This window comes from Rhinolophus sinicus, linkage group LG10 (genome assembly GCF_036562045.2).
Source record: "Rhinolophus sinicus isolate RSC01 linkage group LG10, ASM3656204v1, whole genome shotgun sequence".
Taxonomy (NCBI): Eukaryota; Metazoa; Chordata; class Mammalia; order Chiroptera; family Rhinolophidae; genus Rhinolophus; species Rhinolophus sinicus.
In genome coordinates this window covers 67690706-67716751 of record NC_133759.1, presented here as the reverse complement: position 1 = coordinate 67716751, position 26046 = coordinate 67690706, and the positions used below count along the sequence as shown (strand labels likewise).

General features: G+C 42.3%; 1 protein-coding gene across 3 annotated transcripts in view; it reads left to right on the top strand.

Annotated features, from left to right (window-relative positions):
• NLRP3 (NLR family pyrin domain containing 3) overlaps positions 1-26046 on the top strand; it is a 43420-nt gene that overhangs the window by 4785 nt on the left and 12589 nt on the right. For all 3 annotated transcript variants that reach the window (XM_019719199.2, XM_074313323.1, XM_074313322.1), the window contains exons 4-8: positions 876-980; positions 1455-3246; positions 5207-5377; positions 8203-8373; positions 9696-9866. In XM_019719199.2, the coding sequence (XP_019574758.2) occupies positions 876-980; positions 1455-3246; positions 5207-5377; positions 8203-8373; positions 9696-9866 (2410 nt within the window). The remainder of the gene's footprint in view (positions 1-875; positions 981-1454; positions 3247-5206; positions 5378-8202; positions 8374-9695; positions 9867-26046) is intronic.

The window sequence follows — 26046 nt, the reverse complement described above, 5'->3', positions numbered from 1 at the left end:
GAGTTAATGTTTGGATTTTGTTTTGTGATTGGGTTATCCATAGCATTTGCATTCAGATGAGGAAGATGCCTATTCGGAATCCTTCATCTCACTCTCGGGTCCCTGCTTAACCTAAGTTATCTGCACCATGTATTTCCCCTGATACCTCGCTCTTGTTCTACTGTGTCTAAATTTCTCGTAGGAAATGCCTCTTTGGGCATTTAGTGACTGTGTAGATCTGTGATTCTCAAGTGTGGATGCAGATTGGAGTTTTTAAAATATAATGGTGCCTGGGCCCCCCCTCAGATGGGTTGAAAAAGAATAACAAAGGAGGAATCCTGGAATCGGTGTTTTTAAAGCTTTGTAGGTGAATCTAACATCAGCCAGGATTCAGCATCACCGACTTAGACATAAACCAGATTGGTAATTCTCACTCTTGAAGACACAGAATATGGCTAAGGAGAATTCCAGGTGTTTGGGATTGGGGGAATGATCCTGATGGCCATGGCCATCATGGGGGTACTGGGGAGCACTGGCATGGCCTCAACGCCAGAGCATGGTGGAGACTGACAGACATACAGGAGAAGACAAACACACCCGTCACATGTTTGCTGGTTGATTTCTGGGTTTGGGAGAGAGATTCTGAGACTGCATTCGGTGGGGACACAATGCTCAGAGGGTGGATCAACGCCACTGCTTTGAAATTAGGACACAGGAACACCCCCGAAGGGACGTGCACCTTCCCACCTGGCATCCGCGTCTCTGAGCCGTGTTTTGGTTTGGGAGATGTCCAAGAAGATGCCTTTGACCTGTGCCAGGTGTTAGGTGTCAATTATACCCCCTTAGTTAAGAGTCCTGAATTCTGACACTTTGTATTATTTTCCTGTTATTTTCAGATAATGCACATCTTTCTGTGGAATGCCGGGAAGAAAGCCTCGAAGAGGAGTGGATGGGTTTATTGGGGTACCTTTCCAGAATCTCTATTTGTAAAAAAAAGGAAGGTAAGCATGGGGGTTGTGCTTTCAATTGGGTTTGGAGGCACTGGCAGGCTGGGGGGCTGGCCCTTCTACGTGCTCCTGCTCCTTGGATACAAAGGTCTGTCTCAGGAAATCCACCACCGCTGAAGCCACGGGCACATGAGCACCTGGCTCCTTGCAGTCCCCAGACTGAGGGTAGGCCATGGAATGTTTCAGGTTTTAAAAGGCGTGGACTGCAGACTACTTAGAGGAGTAAGAGTGAATAAGAAGGATTTTATGGTTGGGGCAGTGCATAGGCGCTGCTGTTCTTCTGCTCAACTATCTCTAGGAAGATTTTGACACCCCAAATTTTCTGGAGCCCTCTATACCCAAGTAGTGGAGAGGAGCTGTACCCATTTCCTAGTTCCAGTCACTACTCCCTATGGCCCCTACTGATAGCTCAACCAGGGGGGTGCGCTCGGGCTTCTCTCAAAGTCAAACTTTCTGTCTATGCTACAGATTACTGTAAGAAATACAGAAAACACGTGAGAAGCAGATTCCAGTGTATCAAAGACAGGAATGCCCGTCTGGGTGAGACTGTGAACCTCAACAAGCGCTACACCAGGCTGCGTCTCATCAAGGAACACCAGAGCCAGCAGGAGAGAGAGCACGAGCTCCTGGCCATCAGCAGGACTTCTGCCAAGACGCAGGACAGCCCTACGAGTTCCATGAACTTGGACTTGCTGTTTGAGCCCGAGGACCCACACTCTGAGCCCGCGCACACGGTGGTGCTCCAGGGGTCAGCGGGCATTGGGAAAACGATACTGGCCAGGAAGATCATGTTGGACTGGGCATCGGAGAAGCTTTACAAGGACAGGTTCGACTATTTGTTCTATATCCACTGTCGGGAGGTGAGCCTCGGGACGCGCAGGAGCCTGGGGGACCTGATGATCAGCTGCTGCCCTGACCCAAAGCCACCCATATGCAAGATTGTGAGAAAGCCTTCCAGGGTCCTCTTCCTCATGGACGGCTTTGATGAGCTGCAAGGCACCTTCGATGAGCACACGGAGGCACTCTGCACCAACTGGCGGAAGGTGGAGCGGGGAGATATTCTCCTGAGCAGCCTCATCAGAAAAAAGCTGCTTCCAGAGGCCTCCCTGCTCATCACCACAAGACCCGTGGCCCTGGAGAAGCTGCAGCACTTGCTGGACCGTCCGCGACATGTGGAAGTCCTGGGTTTCTCAGAGGCCAAGAAGAAGGAATATTTTTTTAAGTATTTCTCAGATGAGCAGCAAGCCAGGGAAGCCTTCAGGCTGACTCAGGAGAATGAGGTCCTCTTCACCATGTGCTTCATCCCCCTGGTCTGCTGGATCGTGTGTACTGGGCTCAAACAGCAGATGGACAGTGGCAAGAGTCTTGCTCAGACATCCAAGACCACCACTGAGGTGTACATCTTCTTCCTCTCCAGTTTGCTGCAATCCCAGGGAGGGAGCCAGAAGTACCATGTCTCTGCCAACCTCCGGGGTCTCTGCTCGTTGGCCGCAGATGGAATCTGGAACCAGAAAATCCTGTTTGAGGAAGGTGACCTCAGGAACCACGGCCTGCAGAAGGCGGATGTGTCTGCTTTCCTGAGGGTGAACCTATTTCAAAAGGAAGTGGACTGCGAGACATTCTACAGCTTCATCCACATGACTTTCCAGGAGTTCTTTGCTGCCATGTACTACTTGCTGGAAGAGGAGGAACAGCAGGGGGAGAAGACCATGCCAGGGAGTCGTTTGGAGCTTCCCAAACGAGATGTGACGGTCCTTCTTGAAAACTACGGCAAATTTGAAAAGGGGTATCTGATTTTTGTTGTTCGTTTCCTTTTTGGCCTTATAAACCAGGAGAGGACTTCCTACTTGGAGAAAAAACTGAGTTGTAAGATCTCTCAGCAAATCAGGCTGGAACTGTTGAAATGGATAGAAGCCAAGGCCAAAGCCAAGACACTGCAGACCCAGCCCAGCCAGCTGGAGCTGTTCTACTGCTTGTACGAGATGCAGGAGGAGGACTTTGTGCAAAGGGCAATGGGCCACTTCCCCAAAATCAAGATCAATCTCTCCACCAGAATGGACCATGTGGTCTCTTCTTTTTGTATCAAGAACTATCGCAGTGTGGAGTCACTTTCCCTGAGGCTGCTCCTGTACTCACCGAAGGAGGAGGAGGAGGAGGAGGAGGAGGAGGAGGAGGAGGAGGAGGAGGAGGAGGAGGACGTTGGACATTGTCTTGTGGACCAGTGTGACCTCCCAGGTCCTCACACTGCCCCTTTTCATCGGTAAGGAGGTCGGCCTCAGGTGGGTGGTAGCACATCTCTCCACCCCAACCCCCCCAGCCACCTTTCTCTTGGCACTTGCTCCCTCTCCCCTCTTCTCAACTGTCTTTCAAATGTAGTTGCCATGGTTATGCAGTAATGCCACACCCCCCATTTATAGCAGACCCCCTCACTGACAGATATTGACTAGTAGAAGATGGGTAGGTAAACAAGTGGGACAAGAAGAAAGCTAACAAAGCAATAAGCAAATGTCTGATAGATGCCAACTCAGCATAAGGTCTTCTGTGGGGTGGACAACTGAGTAAACACATTTGTAAACTCAAATTGCTTGTAATCTATTTGGGTCTCTAGTGAGTAATAGGCAGTTAATCCCTAAGGGGCAAAACGACTCCAGTGACTCTGTCCCAGGAACAGAGGATGGAGGGCCCTAGTGCTGAGCGCTGGGGGGAGGTTTGTTAGAGGAATGAAGTGGGAGCTGCCTCATGGGACTGGTGGGATGTGGTGAACGCAGAAGCGAAAGGACTTGGGCAGTGAGGTTGGGTAAAAACAAATCATGAATGTGGTCTGAGGAAGAGTGTATGTAGCAGATGGCAGGAGGGACAGGAGGAGCAACCGTAATGAGGGGAAACTGAGGAAAAGAAGGCTGGAAAGGAGAGCGCATTCCTGGGCCCCATGTTGTGTTTGCAATCAGTCTGTCGCCAGGAGCACCCTGGTCGGTCGGGGTCTGTTCACACACTTGCTGGGGGCTGGGAGCCAGCTGCCACGTCAGGGCAGTGCAGCGATCAAGTTCCCTGACTTCTGAAGTCCCTTCATGGAAACTGCCACAGCTCCAGAAGCTGTGGGAAGGCGACTGCTCTGTGAATGCTTGGGTCTAACCTCTGTAGAAGACACTCGACATGGGACAGAAATTAGGAGAAAGGAGGCCGGCCCTTCCATGGACAGTGATGAGTTCTAACTCCATCTCTGCCTCGACACCAGCACCAGCACAACTTTCTGTTTATTGTTTGGTCATCAAGAGCCATCCGATGGGGCTTCAGTGCTGGCTGCCACCCAGGTCCTGCCCACAGTGACTTGGGGACAGCTGGGAAGCACAGGCACACGGGGAGGATGGGCTACACTAGCAGACTGAACCTGAGACACATGGATGGAAGTCACTGGTCAGCCAGGGCCTGCAGGTGGGGCTGGGAACAGCCAGACCAGAAGCAGCCAGTACAGAGGGCAGGGGTGGAAAAGCAGGACAAATATCCATGATGGCAGAACAGCTAGAAAGAAGATGGGAGAGAGGGCGTGAGAGAAGGAGGAAGAAATGCTTATTGGAGACCTAAAAGCGTGGCTGACAAATGAGAGGCCCCACTGAGACCCCACCACTGTGAGGGAGGCTCACAGAGACTGAGACAGACTATAGATGGCAGCTCCCTTTCTCTAAGGGAGGGCACTTGGTTGTGTGCTCTAGAAGCTTCTCAGGACCAGTGGTGTGGGTATCCACCCAATACCTATTAGAAGTGCAGAATCACCCCTAGACCTGCGAGGTCAGAATCTGTTTTCACAAGAGCTGCACACTGAAATCACCTGGAATTGTTAGAAATATCCATCTGCCTGGTCCCCCCTCAGAGTGACATTATTCCCAGGCTGTGGCCTGACCTAAGGATTTTTGAGAGCAATGTGAGAACTGGTCTCTGGACCACTTAGCAGAGTGTCCTGGCCATGGGAGGGACAGCTGACCAATGGCGGAGGGAGGGGCCAGTCACAGGCTCACACTACTTCCATCTGCGGTGTGCAGTGTCTTCCCAAGGCTCCCCAGCCCTTTTCATTCCTCTGTGGACAATCTTCAGTTCAGTGACTCTTGTTCACCCTTGGGAGGCCTTTGTCTCAACTGGTGCCAGCCATGCCTGGCCCCTGCCTTCAGTTCATTGTTCTGACAGACTGACTTTCTTCTCTCCTTCTTCCTTCTATCCACTTCTAGATTGGTGAACTGCGATCTCACTGCCAGCTTCTGCCGGGGTCTTCTCTCTGTCCTGAGCACTAACCAGAGTCTCACTGAATTGAACCTCAGTGACAATAATCTGGGGGATGCAGGGATGGAGGTATTATGTGAAATGCTCCAGAGTCCTGGCTGTAACATTCAGAGATTGTGGTAAGAACTGAGAGAAAGAGTGTGTGTGTGTGTGTGTGTGTGTGTGTGTGTGTGTGTGTGTGAGAGAGAGAGAGAGAGAGAGAGAGAGAGAGAGCTAGCACTGGAGGAAGATCTCAGGGACCAGATCAGTGGTTTATGAGTTTCCCAGGGTGGCCATAACAAACACCACAGACTGGGGGGCTTAGACAACAGACAGTTATTTTATCACAATCCTGGAGGCTGGAAGTCCAAAAAAATGAAGGTATCTGCGAAGCTGGTTTCTCCACAGGCCATCTTGTTCCTGTGTCCTCACGTAGTCATCTTTCTGTGTGTCTGTGTCCTGATCTCTTCTTCTAATAAGGACACCAGTCATATTGGACTAGGGCCCACCCTAATGACCTCATGTTATTTTACTCACCTCTTTAAAGGCCCCATCTCCAAATACAGCCACATTCTGAGGTCCTAGCAGTTAAGACCTCAACCTATGAATTTTTTGTGTGGAGAACACAGTTCTGCCCATAGCAAGTGGGAAGGCAGAATGGAACAGAGGCCAGTTGCTTGGGAATATCAGGTGGGAAGACTGAAGAGGGTCTGAAAATAAGTTATTTGTGGATGGTGTGACAAAAAGGGCATGACCTTCAATATCTTCCATTTCCTCATCGGCCATGTTCATAGAATCTGAGAGTTTCAGATATACAACAATGGCTACTTGGGCTGGAACATTTTGTATAGATTGAATTGTCACAGGGAAACTCCTGTAGCTTTATTATAGAAGTGCTTGCTCTGAGCCCACATGTGAATGAGTGTCACATGCCCTGAGTTGAGTACACGGTTGTCTGAGCCATCCCTCCAGCCCTCTTCCATCACATGTCTGCATTTTTGACAAGCTACATAGCCAGTGTTAAAGCCCACCGCTCTAGGAGGTTTTCCTACCTCTGTCTTGCTCATCATACCCACCCCTATCACTTTTACCTACTGCACAAGTCATTGTCCACTTTCCTCATCATTACTCCACCAGCCCAGGTCCGACAACCACAATCACTTGCCTGGATATTGCGATGGCCTCCAAGACCATCAGCTTTCCAGAACAGGATTTGTGTTTGTCTTGCCATTCTCTCTACACTGCCTGGATAAGTGTCAAAAATATATACCATGTTTCCCTGAAAATAAGACCTAGCCAGACAATTAGCTCTAATGCATCTTTTGGAGCAAAAATTAATATAAGACCTGGTCTTATTTTACTATAAGACCTGGTCTTATTTTACTATAAGACCCGGTCTTTAATATAATATACTGTAATATAATATAATACCGGGTATAATATAATATAATATAATATAATATAATATAATATAATATAATATAATATAATACTGGGTCTTATATTAATTTTTGCTCCAAAAGATGCATTAGAGCTGATTGTCCGGCTAGGTTTTATTTTCGGGGACACAGCGTATTGAAGGAATATTGGCTGTTTGGTCTCCCTGCACCCACCCACTTTTGCTGCTCACCAACCCATTCTCCATATGGAAGTCAGAGGGCTATTTAGAAAATTCTTTGATCGTTGCATTTCATGTGCATAAATGCTTTATCTTTGCTCTTTTGATAAATTACGAATCCTCTTCTTGCCTTCAAGGTTTTGGCTGGTTTTGGCACTTCAACTGCCTTCCACCTTTGTTCCATACCACTTTCCCCATCATCTCATGTGATTCCAGAGAGTAAGACACAAACAGGGAGACATGGATGATGATCCGTTGCTTGGCAGATAAACAGAGAGTTGTCCATTGCTTCTAGTTGGTGTGGCGGTGGGACAGAAAGGAAGGTGGTCCCAAAAGCTCTAGGACACATGAACTATTGGCCTGGAAAGGAGCTGGGATGTTGTTCTTGTTCCTATGGCAGTGACAAATTGTTGTTAATGGCGTGTGTGTGTGTGTGTGTGTGTGTAAAACAAATCAAGAATCAGATGATTATTATGCTGAGTGAAATAAGTTAGACAGAAAAAGTTGAGAACCATATGATTTCACTGATATGTGGGATATAAAACTGAAAACAACAGAGGAACAAGACAAACAAACAAAAACTCATAGACACAGACAACAGTTTAGTGGTTACCAGAGGGGAAGGGGAGAAGGGAGTAGTAGATGAGGGTAAAGGGGATCAAGTATATGGTGATGGAAGGAAAACTGACACTGGGTGGTGAACACACACAATGTGATTTATAGATGATGTAATATAGAATTGTACACTTGAAACCTATGTAACTTTACTAACAATTGTCACCCCAATAAACTTTAATTAAAAAAAAAATGGTGCTGATAATACCAAGGTTGCCAGTTCGATCCCCACATGGGCCACTGTTAGCTGTGCCCTCCTTAAAAAAAAAAAGAAAAAAAAAAAGGAAGAAAACCAGATGGAGGTCTGGGGTTGAATCATTAAGTGGAACAGCAGGGATGAGGTTGGCAAAGAGAAGGAGATGGGTCCAAGTGCAGAGAGCACAGCGTCCATCTGAGGGATTCTCAGCTGTTAGGGACGTGTGGCAAAGAGGTGGAAGTCATAGTTTCAATACCCTTTTCATTTGCAGAACAGGAGTGTGCTGTTTACACATTTGTGAATTGACCTCTGTTTATGGAGGATGTTCACTGACTGGAGCTCAGCAGTTGTGGTCCTTGTGTGTCCTGGGCTGTATTGAGGAATTCTGATGACACTTTCACAAAAACTTCGTGATTTTCCTTTCGTAACTTGAGAACAAGCGCCCCTGTTCAGGCTGAAACCCAGCACAGACAGGAAGGAAGACAGTCCCAGAAGGCAGCGTGTTCTGATGCTTTCTGCTTCTGCTTGGCATGAAGGTTGAGGCACTGTTTCCTTTCCCATCACTGCTGCTTCATCGTCTCCTCGGCCCTGAGCAGCAACCAGATGCTAGTGGAACTGGACCTGAGCCACAATGCCTTGGCGGACAGTGGAGTCAGACTTCTGTGTGTGGGACTGAAGCATGCGTGCTGCAACCTGCAGAAGCTCTGGTGAGTCAGAAATAATGTCCTTTGGGAAGCATGAGCTGTGGCTGCAGTGGGCCCCGATGGCCTGGAGTGTGAGTGTGAGGATGGCCAGGGCCGCTCAGACATTCCCCGTGTTACCTCCAGGTGTTTGTCAGTAATCCACTCAGTCAGTGTTTGCTGTGGGAAAAGCCACATACTAAGCTCTGGAGGGGGACTCAGTCAAAGGAATAGTGTTGCCTTTAAGGCAGTCACAGCCTAGCTGGAAACGCAAACCCAGTGCAATGCGGTGCCCAGAAGAGTCTTGGGGCTTCACCACAAGTCCCGCTCGCCACGCTGAATAGGAAAATGGTGCTAAAGTAATACAGACACAGTATTCTGTGTACCCCTTCACTGAATGCTTTTGAGACACTTGAATTCTGAAGAAGAGAAGAAACTTGAAAATGATAGGGCTGATTTACATCCATTAGGATGGTTATTATAAAACAAAACAAAACAGACAACAACAAGTGTTGTTGAGAATGTAGAGAAAATGAAACCATCATGCATTGCTGGTGGCAATGTAAAATGGAAGGTTTGTCAGTTTCTCAAAAAATGTTAAACATAGAACTACCATATGATCCAGCAATTCCACTTCTGGGTATATACACAAGAGTTGAAATCAAGCACTCAAGCACTCAAACATGTTCATAGCAGCGTGACTCATAATAACCAAAAGCTGGAAACAACCCAAGTATCTATTGATGGAGGAGTGGATTTAAAAATGTGGTATATGCCCACATACAGCCTTAAAAGGAATTCTAACACACGTGACAACATGGGTGAACCTTGAGGACATTATACCAAGTAAAATAAGCCAGACACAAAAGAACAAATTGTGCCTGACCCACTTATATGAATGAAGTTGCTAGAATAGTCAAGTTCATAGAGACAGAAAGTAGAAGAGTGGTCCTGGGGGCTGAGGGATGGGAATGGGGAGTTAGTATTTAATGGGGATAGAGTTTCAGTTTGGGATGCTGAGAAAGTTCTGGAAATGGATGGTAGTGATGGTTGCACAGCAATGTGAATGTGATTCATGCCACTGAATTATACACCTAAAAATGGCTTCAACGTAAATTTTATGCTGTGTTTTCACCACAGTAAAAATAAATGAGCTGGGAGGCATGGGTTTAGAAGGTGTTTGCATGCTGTTACACAAACAGAAAAGGAAATAGAAAGTTAATATAGAACTTGGATGCACTATTCCCATGTGGGGACTGGCCTTGAGGCAGTGACAGGACAAGTGCTTCCTTGATTCACCCCAGAGAACGTGAGAGAACTGTGGTGACATTCTGCTATCTCTGTGGAAGGTTGGTCAATTGTGGTCTCACGTCAGTGTGCTGTGTGGATCTTGCATCTGTCTTGAGCACCAACCAGTCCCTGACCAGACTCTACTTGGGAGAAAATGCCCTGGGAGACTCTGGAGTTGGAATTTTATGTGAAAAAGCAAAGCATCCGCAATGTAACCTGCAGAAACTGGGGTAAGTCCTCATGGGTGTCTCAATGGAAAAGAAACTTGTCTTCAGGGATGCGTTATTAGAAAAATGTCGGTGGGGGCTACTCCAAAAAAGATTAATCAGATGGAGTTGAGGGTGGAGAACAAAGGAGATGATATCTGAAGGGGTTTGCAGCTACCACCTACTACTGGCAACGCATTTTTGACTACAGAGTTGGAGCTTCTGAGTCGAAAGAAACAGGAGAGACTCTTCCTCCCAAGTTCTCATTGAACAAAACACTTGCTTCTAAGACATTCACGCAGAGAGTCACCCGTTTTATGTGTGAATACTTCTGAGTCGGTCATTGCTGTACGATGTGGCCACTGCAGTGGGAGAGAGTTCTTATCCCAACATGGCATCTTCTCTGGTTTCTGTGCATTGGTCCTTGTCCTGCTCCTGAGAGCTCCACGGAGGAACACTGATCTCAGTCTCCAGAGAAAATACACACCCTCGCTCTTTTCATCTCCTACCTAGGTGTCGCTAAGTCCTCAGTTAGGACTGGCTTAGCTCCTTCATCTATTTAACCACGTTGTCCTAGGGAATGGCTGATCTGTCAATGTCCCCACTTGACGTGCAGTGCCCAGACTAGAACCCCACTCTCCTAAAGATGTGTGCTGGTGCTGCCACCTTCTGTGGCGGGCGTTCTATTATCGCCGTTGAAGCCTGTGACTTTCTTACGTTTTTGGCAGTCACATCATATCATGAGTTCATGTTGGAATTTTGCAGTAAATAATAATAAAATTTCCAGGTGTCTTCTAACCCCAACAACCAATTCTCTTCAGACATGAGCTGGATGTTTTACAAGTCAATTCAGTTTTGACACCATCTACCCAGAGTTAGCACAGACCACACATGTTAAAGGCTCAGTCTCCCAAGACTGCCCTCTCCCTACAGATATCAGATGCTAATTGTAAATGGTGGGTCCCCAGGTTATTCACATTTCTTTCTGACTTGGCTATAAATGGGGGTTCCCCACAACCCCCTGCTCCTTCTTCAGGTTTGAAAATTTGCTAAAATGGCTCATAGCAATCGGAGAAATTGTTATTACATTTATGCTTATTATAAAGGATATTATAAAGAACACAAACAAACAGCCAAATGAAGAGACACATAGGATGATATCCAGTAGGTCCAGAGCAGAGGAATTTCTGTCTGCATGGAGCTGGGATGCTCCTCCCTGTGGCCACCATCCCAGAAAGTCTCCAAATCTTTGTTCAGGAGATTTTATAGTGCTTGATCTTTAGCCTTCCTCCCTGCACCTTCCTGGGGGTTTAGGGTGGGGCTGAAAATTCTAACCCTCTGATCACTTGGACTTCCTGCTGACCAGCCCCATGCTGAGACTATGTCGGGGCTATCTAAATCACTAGCATAGCACGAACTCAGGTGTGATCAAAGGGGCTCCTTCAAATAGCAAAGTGTGCTCCTATCACTCAGGAAATTCCAGGGATTTTAGGAACACTATGCCTCCTGAGCTGACAGTCCAATGGGAGCTCCCTTGTAGGTAACTAACTGCTTTTCTCTTGCTGCTTTTAACATTCTTTTTGTCTTTAACCTTTGGCATTGGTGTGGTCTTGGTGTGGGTCTGTTTGGGTTCATCTCGTTTGGGCCTCTCTGTGCTTCCTGGGCTTGTATGTCTATTTCCTTTACCAGTTTTAGGGAAATTTTTTTGGTCATTATTTCTTCAACTAGGTTTTCAATCCCTTGATCTCTCTCTTCTCCTTCTGGTACCCCTATGATGCAAATGTTGTTACATTTGATATTGTTCCAGAGGCCCCTTACATTGTCCTCACTTTTTTGGATTTTTTTTTTTTTTCTTTTTGCTGTTCTGGTTGGATGTTTTCTGCTACCTTATTTTCCAAATTGCTGATTCATGCCTTTGCTTCATCTAATCTATTGTGATTCCCTCTAACGTGTTCTTCATTTTAGTTATTGTATTTTTCATTTCTGACTGGTTCTTTTGTATGTTTTCTATCTCCATTTTTATGTTTCCTATCTCTTTGTTGAAGTTCTCCCTAAGATGACTGAGCATCCTTATAACTAGTGTTTGGAACTCTGTGTCTGATATATTGCTTGTCTCCATTTTGTCTAGCTCTTTTTTGGAGCTTTGTTCTGTTCTTTCATTTGGGACAAGTTTCTTTGTCTTCCCATTTTGGCTGCCTCCCTGTATTTGCTTCTATTTGTTAGGTAGGGTTGCTATGTCCTCTGGTCTTATGTGGTAGATGTTCCATGGGGCCAAGTGGCACAGTCTCCCTAGTCACCTGAGCCTGGTGCTCCATGTGTGTCTCTTGTGTGGGTTGGATGTGCCCTCCTCTTGTAGTTGAGACTGTTTGCTGTTAGCACATCAATGGGAGGGACTGACCCTCAGGCTGATTGGTTGGGAGGACTGGCCTTGCCTACAGTGAAGGAGCTGTTGTGTAGGGGCTGACCCCACAAAGCAGGACTCACTTTATTGATGCTCTGGTGCCAGCCAAGTCTACCCTTTGGGTGTGTCATTTGTGGAAGTGGTTATGTGTGCTCTGGTGTGGTCTGAAGCTGGTCAACTGGTGTGTTGATTCTTAGGCTTGTTCGGAGAGGCTCTGTTTCAGGCCCAGGTCAGTCATTGCCTGTGCCTGGGGGCACTTTGTATGAGTTACAAAGTGATCTGCAAATGGTTGCCACCTGTGCTGGGTTTGGAGGTTCCTGGAGGAGGCGAAGCTGTGAACTGAGGTTGGCTGTTGCTGTTTCTGGGTTTGGGACTGCTTAGCATGAGGTATGAGGCATGCTGAGGCCAGAAGCTGCTTGTTTGGTGTTTGTACACCTTTGAGAGATTTTAGGAAAGTCCATAGCATAAGCTGAGAGAGGCTGTTTGCATGGAAAAGCCACTTGAAGTGGCTTGGTTGGGCTTGTAATGTGGGTGGAGCAGGGTCTCAGGGAATCAACAGGGTAGGGCAAACAGTGTTAGCCAGGTTGATGGAGACTCAGATACGGTGTTGCCTATTTCTGCACTCTGGGTGGGAGGGTTCAGTAAAGGAACAATGGCTTATGCCAGCAGTTCTGTCTGAGAGAAAGCTGCCCCTCCAGCCCTCACCCTGAGCCAGACAATTCAGTTCCTCCCTGTATGTCCCTGGTGCCTTTCAAGCTGCTGCTCCAGTACTGGAGCTCAGAGCAAGTGAGTCTGCCAGTGAGTAAGTCCGTGCGTGGGCCCTTTAAGAAGAATGCCTGGGACTCCAGCAGCCCTATGTCTCACTCAGCCACAATCTCTTCTGGTTTTTCACAGCCCATAACTTATAGGGATTTCTCTATCTGGCACTGGAACCCTGCGCTGGGGAGCCCAGTGTGGGCCTGAAACCCCTTGCTCCTCAGGAGGGATGTCTGCAGCCAAGATTCCCACCCCACCCCCCAATTTTTAAGCCACATGTGAGTGTGGGACCAGCCATTCTATGTCTCCACCCATCTTACCAATTTTGAAGTGGCTTCTTCTGTATGTCTTTAGTTATAGCGCTTCTGTTCAGCTAGACTTCAGGCAGTTCTCAAAGAGAGTTGTTCTGTAATTTAGTTGTAATTTTGATATGGTCATGGGAGGAGGCGAGGTCAGCATTTACCTACTCTGCCATCTTGACTGAAACTCATGTACGATCTTTTTAATTGCTGAATTTGGTTTGCTAATATTTTGTTGAGGATTTTTGCATCTATGTTAATCAGGGATATTGGCCTATAATTTTCTTTTTTTTAATGTCTTTAGTTTTCGAATCAGGGTAATGGTGGCCTTGTAAAATGAGCCTTGTAAAATGAGCTGGGAGCATTCCTTCCTCTTGAATTTTTTGGAGTAGTTTGAGAAGGATAGCATTTAAATTGTTTTTAGTTAATTTTTTTATAATTATTTTTTATGAATGGTATAAGATCAGTATCTAGATCTTTTCTCCTCCTCCTCCTCCTCCTCCTCCTCCTCCTCCTCCTCCTCCTCCTCTTTCTTCTTCTTGCATGTGGATGTTGTTACAACATAATTTGTTGAGCAGACTGTCATTGTTCCATTGTATTGCCCTTACTCCTTTCTTAAAGATCAGTTGACTATATTTATGTGGATCTATTTTGGGGCTCTCTATTCTGTTCCATTAGTGAATTTGTCTATTCTTTTCCAATCCTACACTGTCCTCATTACTGTTGCTTTACAGCAAATCTTGGAGTTGAGTAGTGTCAGTCCTGCAACTTCATTCTTCTCCTTTAATATTGTGTTGGCTATTCTGTGTCTTTTACCTCTTCATATAAACCTTTGAATGAATTTGTCAACGCATACACAGACACCAAACACACACACACACACACACACACACACACACACACACACACACAACTTGCTGGGATTTTGATTGGGATTTGGCATTGAATCTGTAAAGCAAGTTGGACAGAACTGGCATCTTAACAGTATTGTCTTTCTATCTATGAACATGACACATCTGTCCATTTATTTAGTTCTTCTTTGATTTCTTTCACCAGAATTTTGTAATTTTCCTCATGTGGATATAGTACATATTTTGTTAGAGTTATACCTAAGTATTTTTTTTGGAGGGGGTGCTAATATAAATGGCATTGTGTTCTATTTAAAATTCTACTTGTTTATTGCTAGTATATAAGAAAGTGATTGATCTTTTTTCTACCTTGCTATAATGACGTTTTCATTTAAGGAGTTTTTTTTTTTTTTTTTTTTTTTTTGTCAATTCTTTCAAATTTTCTACATAGGAGATCATATCATCTGCAACAAAACAAAACAAACAAACAAAACCCCCAAAATGTCACAACAAAACCCCCCCAAAACAAACAAGCAAACAAACCCCTAAGATACAGAAGATTTCTTCTGTATCAATCTTTATACCTTTTAGTATTTTTCCTTTTCTTGTCTTATTGCATTAGATAGGACTTCCAGTATGATGAAGAAAAGGAGTGGTGAGAGCTGACATCTTTCTTTTTTCCTGATTTTTGAGGGAAAGTTTCGATTTTCTCATCATTAAATATGCTCTTAGCAGTAGGTTTTTTTTGTTGATATACTTTATCAAGTTGAGGAAGTTTTCTATTTTCAGTTTGCTAAGTACTTTTATCATAAATGGGTGTTGGATTTTGTCAAAGGCTTTTTCTGCATCTATTGATTTGACCATGTGATTATTTTCCTATAGTCCATTGATATGATGGATTATATTTATTGATTTTCAAATGTTAATTTATTTTTATTTAAAAAAGATTTTTATTAAAATATAGCTAACATACAATATTATATTATTTTCAGGTATACACAATAATTATTCAACATTTATAAACCTAAAGAAGTGATCACCATGATAAATCCAGTAACCACCTGACACCATACTATGCTGTCACAATATTATTGACATTACATCCCCATGACTTATTTGTTTTATAACTGGAAATTTGAACCTCTTATTGCCCTTCACCTTTTTCTCCCCTTTAAAAATTTTTTCAGTTATAGAGTTGACATTCAATATTATTTTATATTAGTTTCAAATGTATAGCATAGTGGTTAGACATTTATATAATTTAGGCAGTGATCTCCCTGACAAGTACCCACCTGGCACTATACTTTGTTATTACCATATTATCGATTATATTCCCTATACTTTAATCCCTATGACTATTTTGTAACTACCAATTTGTATTTCTTAATCCCTTCACCTTTTTCACCCTGCCCCCAATTCCTCTCCTATCTATCACCCCGATTGATCTAATACCTCTCTGACACCATACATAGTTATTGCAATATTATTGACTATATTCCTTATGCTATACCCTACATCCCCATGACTACTGTGTAACAACCAATTTATACTTCTTAATCCTTTCCCCTTTTCACCACCCATCTGGCAACCAACGACCAAAGTGTTTTCTGTATCTATGAGTTTGTTTCTCTTTTGTTTGTTTGTTTATTTTGTTCTTTAGATTCCAATTATAAATGAAATCATTTGTCAGTTGTCTGACTTATTATACTGAGTACAGTACCTTGTAGGTCCATTCATGTTGTTGCAGACAGCAAGGTTTCCTTCCTTTTTGCAGCTGAGTAATATTCCATTGTATATATGTACCACTTTGTCTTATTCACTCATCCATTCAAGGACATCCAGGTTGCCTTGGCTTATGTAAATAACGCTGCAATGAACATATGGATGAGCACATTCCCCTTGAAGTAGCATTTTGGGTTTCTTCAGCTAAATATCCAGGAGTGGGGTTACTAGTTCCTTCTTTGTCTCTTGTTATAGTCTTTGTTTTAAAGTCTATTTTGTCTGGCATAAGTATTGCTACCCCAGCTTTTATTTGTTGTTTGTTTCCATTTTCATGAAATATCTTAGTCCTTTACTTTTGTCTGTGTGTGTCTTTTGATCTAAAGTGTGTCTCTTGTAGGCAGCATATGTAAGAGTCTTGCTTTTCTATCCATTCACTCACCCTATCTTTTTTTTTTTTTATAGAAATTCCTTCCTTCTCTCTCTCTTTCTCTCTCTCTCTCTTTTTTTAAAGATTTTATTGGGGAAGGGGAACAGAACTTTATTGGGGAACAGTGTGTACTTCCAGGCCTTTTTTTTCCAAGTCAAGTTGTTGTCCTTTCAATCTTAGTTGTGGAGGGTGCCGTTCAGCTTCAAGTTATTGTCCCTTCAGTCTTAGTTGTGGAGGGCGCAGCTCAGCTCCAGGTCCAGTTGCCGTTTTCTAGTTGCAGGGGGCGGAGCCCACCATCCCTTGCGGGACTTGAGGAATTGAACTGGCAACCTTGTGGTTGAGAGCCCAGTGGCCTATGTGGGAATCAAAACAGCAGCCTTCGGAGTTAGGAGCATGGAGCTCTAACCGCCTGAGCCACCAGGCCGGCCCACTCACCCTATCTTTTGAATGGAACATTTAATCCATTTACATTGAAAGTAATTGTTGATAGGTATGTAGTTACTGCTATTTTATTATTCATATATATTTATTATTATTATTTATCATCTTAAAGAAGTCCCTCTAAGATTCCTTGTAATACTGATTTGGTGGTGATGAACTCATTTAGCCTTTTCTTGTCTGGGAAGCTCTTTATCTATCCTTTGATTCTAAATGATAGCTTTGCTGGGTACAATAATATTGGTTGTAGGTCCTTGCTTTTCATCATTTTGAATATTTCCTGCCAATTCCTTCTGGCCTGTAAAGTTTCTGTTAAGAAATCAGCTGACAGTCTTATGGGTGCTCCCTTGTAGGTAACTAACTGCTTTTCTCTTGCTGTTTTTAAGATTCTCTCCTTGTCTTTAACTTTTGGCATTTTAATTATGATGTGTCTTGGTGTTGGCTTCTTTGGGTTCATCTTGTTTGGGACTCTCTGTGCTTCCTGGGCTTGTAATTTATTTCCTTTGCCAGATTAGCAAAATTTTCTGTCATTATTTTTTTCAAATACGTTTTCAATTCCTTGCTCTCACTCTTCTTCTTCTGGTAGCCCTATAATAATTGTTAGCATGCTTGATGTTGTCCCAGATGTTGCCCCTTAAACTCGCCTTAATTTTTTGGATTCTTTCTTCTTTTTGCTGCTCTGATTGGGTATTTTCTGCTACCTTATCTTCTACATCTCTGGTTCAATCCTCTGCTTCATCTAATCTACAGTTGATTCCCTGTAACGTATTCTTTATTTCCATTACTATATTTTTTATTTGTGACTGGTTCTTTTGTATGTTTTCTTTCTCCATTTTTCAATTTCCTATCTCTTTGTTGAAGTTCTCCCTGAGATCGCTGAACATTCTTATAACCAGTGTTTGGAACTCTGAGTCTGGTAGATTGCTTGTCTCCAATTTGTTTAGTTATTTGTCTAGAGCTTTGTTCTGTTCTTTATTTGGTATAAGTTTCTTTGTCTCCCCATTTTGGGTGTCTCCCTGTGTTTGTTTCTATGTAATAGGTAGGGCTGCTATGTCTCCTGGTCTTAGTAGAGTAGCCTTACGTAGTAGGTGTTCTATGAGGGCCAGTGGTGTAGTCTTCCTGGTCACCTGAGCCACATACTCCAGGTGTGTCCCTTGTGGGTTTTGTGTGCCCTCCTCTTGTAGTTGAGCCTTGGTTGCATATCAGTGGGAGGGACTGACCCTCAGGCTCATTGGTTATGAGGACAGGCTGTGACTACAGTGGAAGTGTTGTTGTGCAGGGGCTGATCCTACAGAGCAGGATCTGCCTCAGCAGGACTCTGGTCCTGCCCAACACTCTCCTACCCCTTGGGTGTGTCATTCTTGGATGCTCCAGCTCATTTTGAAGCCCCAGGACCACCTTGGAGAGCATCTGCTGAAGGTCAAGTGTACTGCAGCCCATGCCCACAAGGGGCCACCTGGCAGGAGCCACAAAGAAATCCGCAGATGGCTGCCACCTGTGGTGTGCTTGGAAGTGCCTCGAGAGGCCAAGCTGAGAACCGAGGCCGGCTGCCACTAATGCCAGCTTCAGGCTGCTTAGCCAGATGTACAGGACATGCTCAAGCCAGATGTCTGGGTTCCATGAACCTTTGAGACATGCTAGGAAAGTCTGCAGCTTGAGCTAAGGCAGCCAGCTTTTTTTTATATGAAAAAGCTCCTGGAAGTGGCTTCGGTGTGCCCAAAAGTTGGATGGGGCAGGGTCTCGAATCACCAGGGCATGGTGAAGGAAGGCATTAGCCAGCTTGATGGAGACTCAGAGAAGGCAGCCACGTGAGTCAGCATGCTGGGAAGAGGGAGGGTTCAATGAAGAAACAATGGCCTCCACGAGCTCCTCTGTTCAAGAGAAAGCCACCTCTCCAGCTCTTATCCCAAGCCAGACAACTCAGTTCTTTGCCATATGGCCCTGCCAACTTTCTAGCAGCTGCCCCAGTGCTGGAGCTCAGAGTGAGTGATTCTGTCAGTGAGTAAGTCTGTGCATGGTCCCTTTAAGAGGAGCCGCTGGGACTTCAGCCTTTCCCTATCTCACTCAGTCACAATCTCCACTGCTTTTCATAACCAGAAATCATGGGGACTTCTCTCTCCAGCACTGGGCTGGGGTGGGGCTCGGATATCTTGCTTCTCTGGAGGGACGGGAAGGGGAGCCTCCACAGCCGAGATATCTCTCCCAATTTTTAATGATCACATGCGGGTGTGGGACAGTGCCTGTTCTGTGTCTCTTACCCTCCTACCAGTCTTGAGGTGGCTTTTTCTGCATGTCCTTAATTGATTTTTAAATGTTGATTTAGGTTTGTATACCTGGGATAAATCCCACGTGGTATTGGTATATAGTTCTTTTTAGACATTGTTAGATTTAATTTGGTAATACTTTGTTGAGGATTTTTGCATCTAGGTTTGTAAGAAATACTTGTAATTTTATTGTAGTGTGTTTGTCTGGCTTTGATATTAGGGTAACGCTGACCTCAGAATGTGTTTGGAACTGTTCTCTTTATTTCTCTTTTCTGGAAGAAACTGTAGAGAATTGGTAACATTTCTTCTTTAAGTATTTGTTAGAATTCACCAGAGAAACTATCTGTGTCTGGTGCTTTCTTTTTTGGAAGTTTGTCAATTTTTCATTCAATATCTTTAATAAATAAAGGCCTATCCAGATTGTCTATTTTTTCTTGTGTGAGTTTTGGCAGATTTTGTCATTCAAGCATTTTTCTATTTTGTCTAGGTTATAAAATTTGTGGGCACAGAATTGTTTCTAGGATTTCTCTATTATCCTTTTAATGTTCTTGGTACCAATAGAGATTTTCCTTCTTTCATTTCTGATATTAGTAATTTGTGTTCTCTCTCTCTCTCTCTCTCTTTTTCTTTGTTAGCCTGGCTAGAGGTTTATCAATTTATTGATCTTTTTCAGTAAACCAGCTTTTGTATTCGTTGATTTTCTCTATTAATTTCCTGTTTTCAATTTCATTGATTTATGCTCTATTTTTCATTTTTCCCTATCTTCTCCTTACTTTGGATTTAATCTGCTCTTCTTTTTCTAATTTTCTAAGGTGGAAGCTTAGATGATTGACTTTAGGCCTTTATTCTTTTCTAATTTATGCATTCCATGCTATAAGTTTCCATCTAAGCACTGCTTTTCCTGCAGTCTACAAATTTTAATAAGTTGTGTGTTCATTTTCATTTAGTTCAAAATATCTTTAAATTTCTTTTGAGATTTCTTCTTTGATGCATATTTTATTTAGAAATGTGTTGTTTAGTGGCCACATACTTTGGAATTTTCCAGCTATCTTTCTGTTATTTATTTTTAGTGTCATTTCATTGTGGTCTGATTTCTATTTTTTCAAATTTTAAGGTATTATTTATGACCCAGAATGTGGTCTGTCTTGGTGAATGTTACATGTGAGCTTGATAAGAATGTGTATTCTTCTGTTGTTGGATGAAGCAGTCGATAGATATTAATGATAACCAATTGATTGATAATGTTATTGAGTTCAACTGTGTCCTTACTGATGTTCTGCCAGCTAGATCTGTCCATTTTTGATAGAGGGGTGTTGAAGTCTCCAACAATAATAAATCCATCCATTTCTCCTTCCAGTCCTATCAGTTTTTGCCTCACATATTTTGACTGCTTTTAGGCACATACACATTAAAGATTGTGCAATATTGTGATTTATAAAAAATATATATTTGGTCATTCAGATGACCAAAAGATATTTCTCATATATATTTGGTCTTTGTCTACAGTTCTTGGCTCACAGCTCCCCAAACCCTTGGAATTTCGTAAGTGTTGAGAGAGATAAATGCATCTTTTGTTATGTTAATGAAGCAACTTTTGGAAAGCACCTACTATGTTTCCCTGAAAATAAGACCTAGCCGGACAATCAGTTCTAATGCGTTCTTTGGAGCAAAAATTAATATAAGACCTGGTATTACATATTATATTATATTATATTATATTATATTATATTATATTATATTATATTATAATATTATATTATACCCAGTCTTACATTATATTAAAATAAGACCAGGTCTTATATTAATGTTTGCTCCAAAAGATGCATTAGAGCTGATGGTCCGGCTAGGTCTTATTTTCGGGGAAACACGGTAAGGATGGGGACTGGTTGGCAGTGGAGCCAACAACCAGTGATGGAAGTTTCATTCTTTCTCCCTGGCCTCTGGGGAGGGAAGTGGGTCTGGTGATGGAGTTCAATCACCAATGGCCAATGATTTAATCAAGCATGCCCGTGTAATGGAACCTTCATATAAATCAGGGTTCAGGGAGCTGCTGGGGTTGGTGAACACATGGAGATGCAGGGACAGTGTTGCACCTGGAGAGGGATGAAAACCCCTCGCTCCTTCCAACATGCCTTGCCCTGTGCATCTCTTCCGTTTGGCTGTTCCTGATCCCTTCAAAATGAAGTAGTGACCTACTGAGTAACGTGTTTCTCTGAGTTCTGTGAGCTGCTGTAGCAAATTAATGGAAACTGAGGAGGCGGTTGTGGGAATCACTGATTTATAACTGGTCAGTCAGAAGCATAGGTGACAACCTGGACTTGTGACTGTCTGAAGTTGGGGAGTTGGGGGTGCAGGCTTGCAGGACTCAGCCTGTGGAATCTGATGTTTTTGGGTGGATAGTATCAGAATTGATTGAATTATTGGACATCCTGCTGGTGTCTGAGAATTGTTTGTTTATGTGGAGACCACCTTCCCCATGTTGGAAATTCGATCTCAGAACACCTAAAACAGATTGTTATGTTTCTTGGAGAATTGACCCCTTTTATCATTTTGTAATGTCCCTCTTTATCCCTGATAACTTTTGTTGCTGTGTAGGTTGCTTTGCCTGAAATTAATATAGCTATTCCTGCATTACTTTTTATTCTTTAAATTTTAAATATTTTTCAAGCTTTACTGAGATATGATTGGCCAATAGAAATCATACATTTCATATGTACATGATGTTTTGATATGTGTATACATTCTGAATTTCCACAAACAATACATCACCTCACATTATTACTTTTCTTTTTTTTGAGATGAGAACACTTGAGATCTACTTTCTTAGCAAATATCAAGTATACAGTGTATTATCACTAACTATGATCATTGTGATGTACATAGGTCTCCAGAACTTATTCATGTTATAAACTGAAAGTTTGTGACTTTGGATCAACACCTTCCCTTTCCCTTCAGCCTCTGGTAACCATTGTTCTACTGTTACTATGAGTTTGACTTCTTTTTTTTAGATTCCACATATAGGTGAGATCATATAGTATTTGTCTTTCTCTGTCTGACTTAACTTCATTTAGCGTAATGTCCTCCAGGTTCATACAGGTTGTCACAAATGGCAGGATTTCCTTTTTTATTTAAGGCTGAATAATTTCTCATTATATATGTATTTGTATACCACATAGTCTCTGCTTTCTTTTGGTTAGTCTTGGCATGGTATACCTTTCTCCATCCTTTTATTTTTTTTCTATCCGTTTACTTTTAATCTGTATGTGTCTTTACGTTTAAAGTGGGTTTCTTGTAGATAACATATAATTGGCTTTTATTTTTGGTCCACTTTATAATATTTGTCTTTTATCTGTTCATATTTTTGTAGTTTTATTTCTGGGTTCTCAATTCTATTCCATTGGTCTACATGTCTATTTTTCTGCCAGTACCATGCTGTTTTGATTATTGTTGCCCTATAGTACAAGCTAAAGTCAGGGAGTGTGATACCTCCATTATTGTTCTTTTTTCTTAAGATTGCTTTGGCTATTCGGGGTCTTTTGTGGTTCCAAACAAATCTGATGATTTTTTGTTCTATTTCTTTAAAAAATGCCATTGGGATTTTGATGGGGATCGCATTAAATCTGTATATTGCTTTGGGTAATACAGCCTTTTTAACTATGTTGATTCTTCAAATCCATGAGCACCAAATGTCTTTCCTTTTTTTTGTGTCTTCTTTAATTTCTTTCAAAAATGTCTTATAGTTTTCAGCATATAGGTCTTTCACATCCTTGTTTAAGTTTATTCCTAGGTATTTTATTCTTTTTGCTGCAATTGCAAAAGGAATTGTTTTTTTTTAATTTCTTTTTCTGAGATTTCATTGTTAGTGTATAGGAAAGCAATGGACTTTTGTACATTGATTTTATAGTTGGTAACTTTACTGTATTCATTGATTGTTTCTAATAGCTTTTTGGTGGAGTCTTTAGGGTTTTCTATATATAGCATCATGTCATCTGCAAAGAGTGACAATTTAACTTCTTCATTCCCAATTTGGATGCCTTTTATTTCTTTCTCTTGCCTTTTATTTCTTTCTCTTGCCTGATTGCTCTGGCGAGGACTTCCAACACTATGTTGAAAAGCAGAGGTGATAGGAGACAATCCTGCCGTGTTCCTGAATGTAGAGCAAAGGGCTTCAGTTTTTCACCATTAATTATGAGATTAGCTGAGGGTTTGTCATATATGGCCTTTATTATGTTAAGTTATTTTCCTTCTATACCTATTTTATTAAGTGTTTTAATCACAAATGGATATTGTATCTTGTCAAATGCTTTTTCTGCATCAATTGATATAATCAATATTTGTCTTTTAATTGGTTTATTTAGACCATTGACATTCAAAGTAATTATTGATATATTTGCATTAATATCTATCATATTTGTTCCTGTTTTCTACAGACAATGTATACACAGACATGTATACACATGCCAAGACAATGTATACACATTTTAAGAAAGGAAAAAACTGTATTAAAATTATGCTGATGGTAACCACTTTGAACACCTATTGTAATTGCAGAAGTCAAAGATGACTTGTATTCATCTTTTGTTATTGGTGTATGCTGAGTATGACAATTTTAACACAGGTTTTCCTTTCTTAAAATGTGTATATATTTTTTTGGTACCCTCTGTATGTGTTTCCCTTGTTCTTTGATCCTATGTTTGTCTTCTTCTCTTTTTCTTCCTTTTGTTATTTTTTTTTTAATGTTAATTTTTTTTTCTTTTTTTTTTTTAAGATTTTATTGGGGAAGGGGAACAGGATTTTATTGGGGAACAGTGTATACTTCCAGGCCTTTTTTCCAAGTCAAGTTGTTGTCCTTTCAATCTTAGTTGTGGAGGGTGCCGTTCAGCTTCAGGTTGTTGTCCTTTCAGTTATTTATTTATTTATTTTTTTAGTTGTGGAGGGCGCAGCTCAGCTCCAGGTCTAGTTACCGTGAGCCCGTGCTCCAACCAACTGAACCACCCGGGAGGCAGCTCTGCTCAAGGTGCTGTGTTCAATCTTAGTTGCAGGGGGCGGAGCCCACCATCTCTTGCCAGACTCCAGGAATCGAACTGGCAACCTTGTGGTTGAGAGCCTACTGGCCCATGTGGGAACCTTGTGGTTGAGAGCCTACTGGCCCATGTGGGAATCAAACCGGCAGCCTTCGGAGTTAGGAGCATGGAGCTCTAACCGCCTGAGCCACTGGGCCGGCCCCCTCCTTTTGTCATTTTAATTGTGTATTTCATACGATTTTATTTTCTCTCTTTTCTTGGCAACAAATTACATTAAAAAAAAATACTTTGTTAGTTGCCCTAGCATTTTTAATACACATTTACAACTAATTCAAGTCTGCTTTCAAATAACCTTATACTGCTTCACAGGTAGTGTGAGGACCTTATAATAACAAAATAATTCGAACTCCTCCCTCCTGTCCCTTGTATCATTGCTGTCATTTATTTCGCTTTTTTGTAAGTATACACGTAATATACACATCAACAAATGATCGAATACATTGTTTCTATTATTATTTCGAGCATGGTGCTGTTTGATTAATTAAGAATAAGACAAATAAAAGTTTTTATTTCAACTTCCCTTATTTTTTTCCTGATGTTCTTCCTTTTTTCTGTACATTAGACCTATATTATTTTCCTTCTCTCTAAAAAACTTTTTAAAATATCTCTTGTAATGTGAGTTTATTGGCAACAATTTTTCTCAATTTTTATTTGTCTGAGAAAGTCTATATTCTTCTTTCATTTCTGATGGATAATTTCACAGGGTAGGTGTTTTTTTCTTCTTCTTCTTAACACTAAATATTTCACTCCATTCTCTTGTTTGCATGATTTCTGAGGAGAAGTCAGATGTAATTCTTATATTTGCTCCTCAATAGATGAAGTCTTATTTTTCTTCTCTGGCTTCTCTCAGGATTTTTCTTTTATATATGATTCTCTGTATTCTAAAAATGATATGCCTAGCTATAGCGTTGGTTCCTCCACACCCCCTACCCATTTTGGTCTCTGAGCTTCCTGGATCTGTGGTTTGGAGTCTAACATTAATTAATTTGGGGGAAATTCTTGTCATTATTGTTTCACATATTTCCTCTGTTCCATTCTCTCTTTCTTTTTCTTCTGGAATTCCCATTATGTATATACTATACTCATACAACAACTTTTACAGTTATTCCACAGTTCTTGGATATTCTGTTCTTTTTTTTCTTTTCCTGTTCACTTTTCAATTGTGGAGGTTTCAACTGAAATCCTCAAGCACAGAGATTTTCCCCCCCGTTCATTTCTAGTCTACTAATAACCCCATAAAAGGCATTTTTTATCTCAGTTACAGTGATTTTGATCTCTAGCATTTGTTTTGTTTTTTTCTTAGAATTTCCATCTCTGTTTACATTGTCCATCTGTTCTTGCATGTTGTCTACTTTATGCATTAGAGCTCATAGTGTATTAATAATAGTTGTTTTTAATTACTGGTCTGATAGTTTTAACATTCCTGCAATATCTGAGCCTGGTGTTGATGTTTTCTTTGTCTCCTCAAACTCTGATTTTTGCCTTTTAAAATGTCTTATAATTTTTCTTGGTAGCTGGATATGCTTTACTTGGCAAAGACGATGGCTGTAACCAGGCCTTTGGTAATGTCAAGGTGAGGTGTGGGGGTGGGAGGCATTCTATAATCTTATGATTAAGTCTCAGTCCTTAGTGCGCCTGTGCCTCTGGACTGTGTTTTCCTTTCGCCTTACGTGAAACAGGATGCTTAAGTGGGCTGGAGTTGAGTATTTCCCTTTCCTAAGGTCAGTTAAGCACTGATAATGTCCCACCAGGTAAGGCTTTGGATATAATGTCCCCCTCTGACTGGGTCCCCCTGGTGTTTTAACTCTCTGACTTGTCATCAGTCACAGTTCAGTTTTCCCCATCTGGGCTCTGGTTCCCACAGCAGGTTCAGCCTTGGGCTTCTGATCTACGAAGTTGTGATTCTCCATATTCGTCTCTCTGTCTCTCCAACTTGTGGGCAGTAGATTGCCCTGGGACCATACT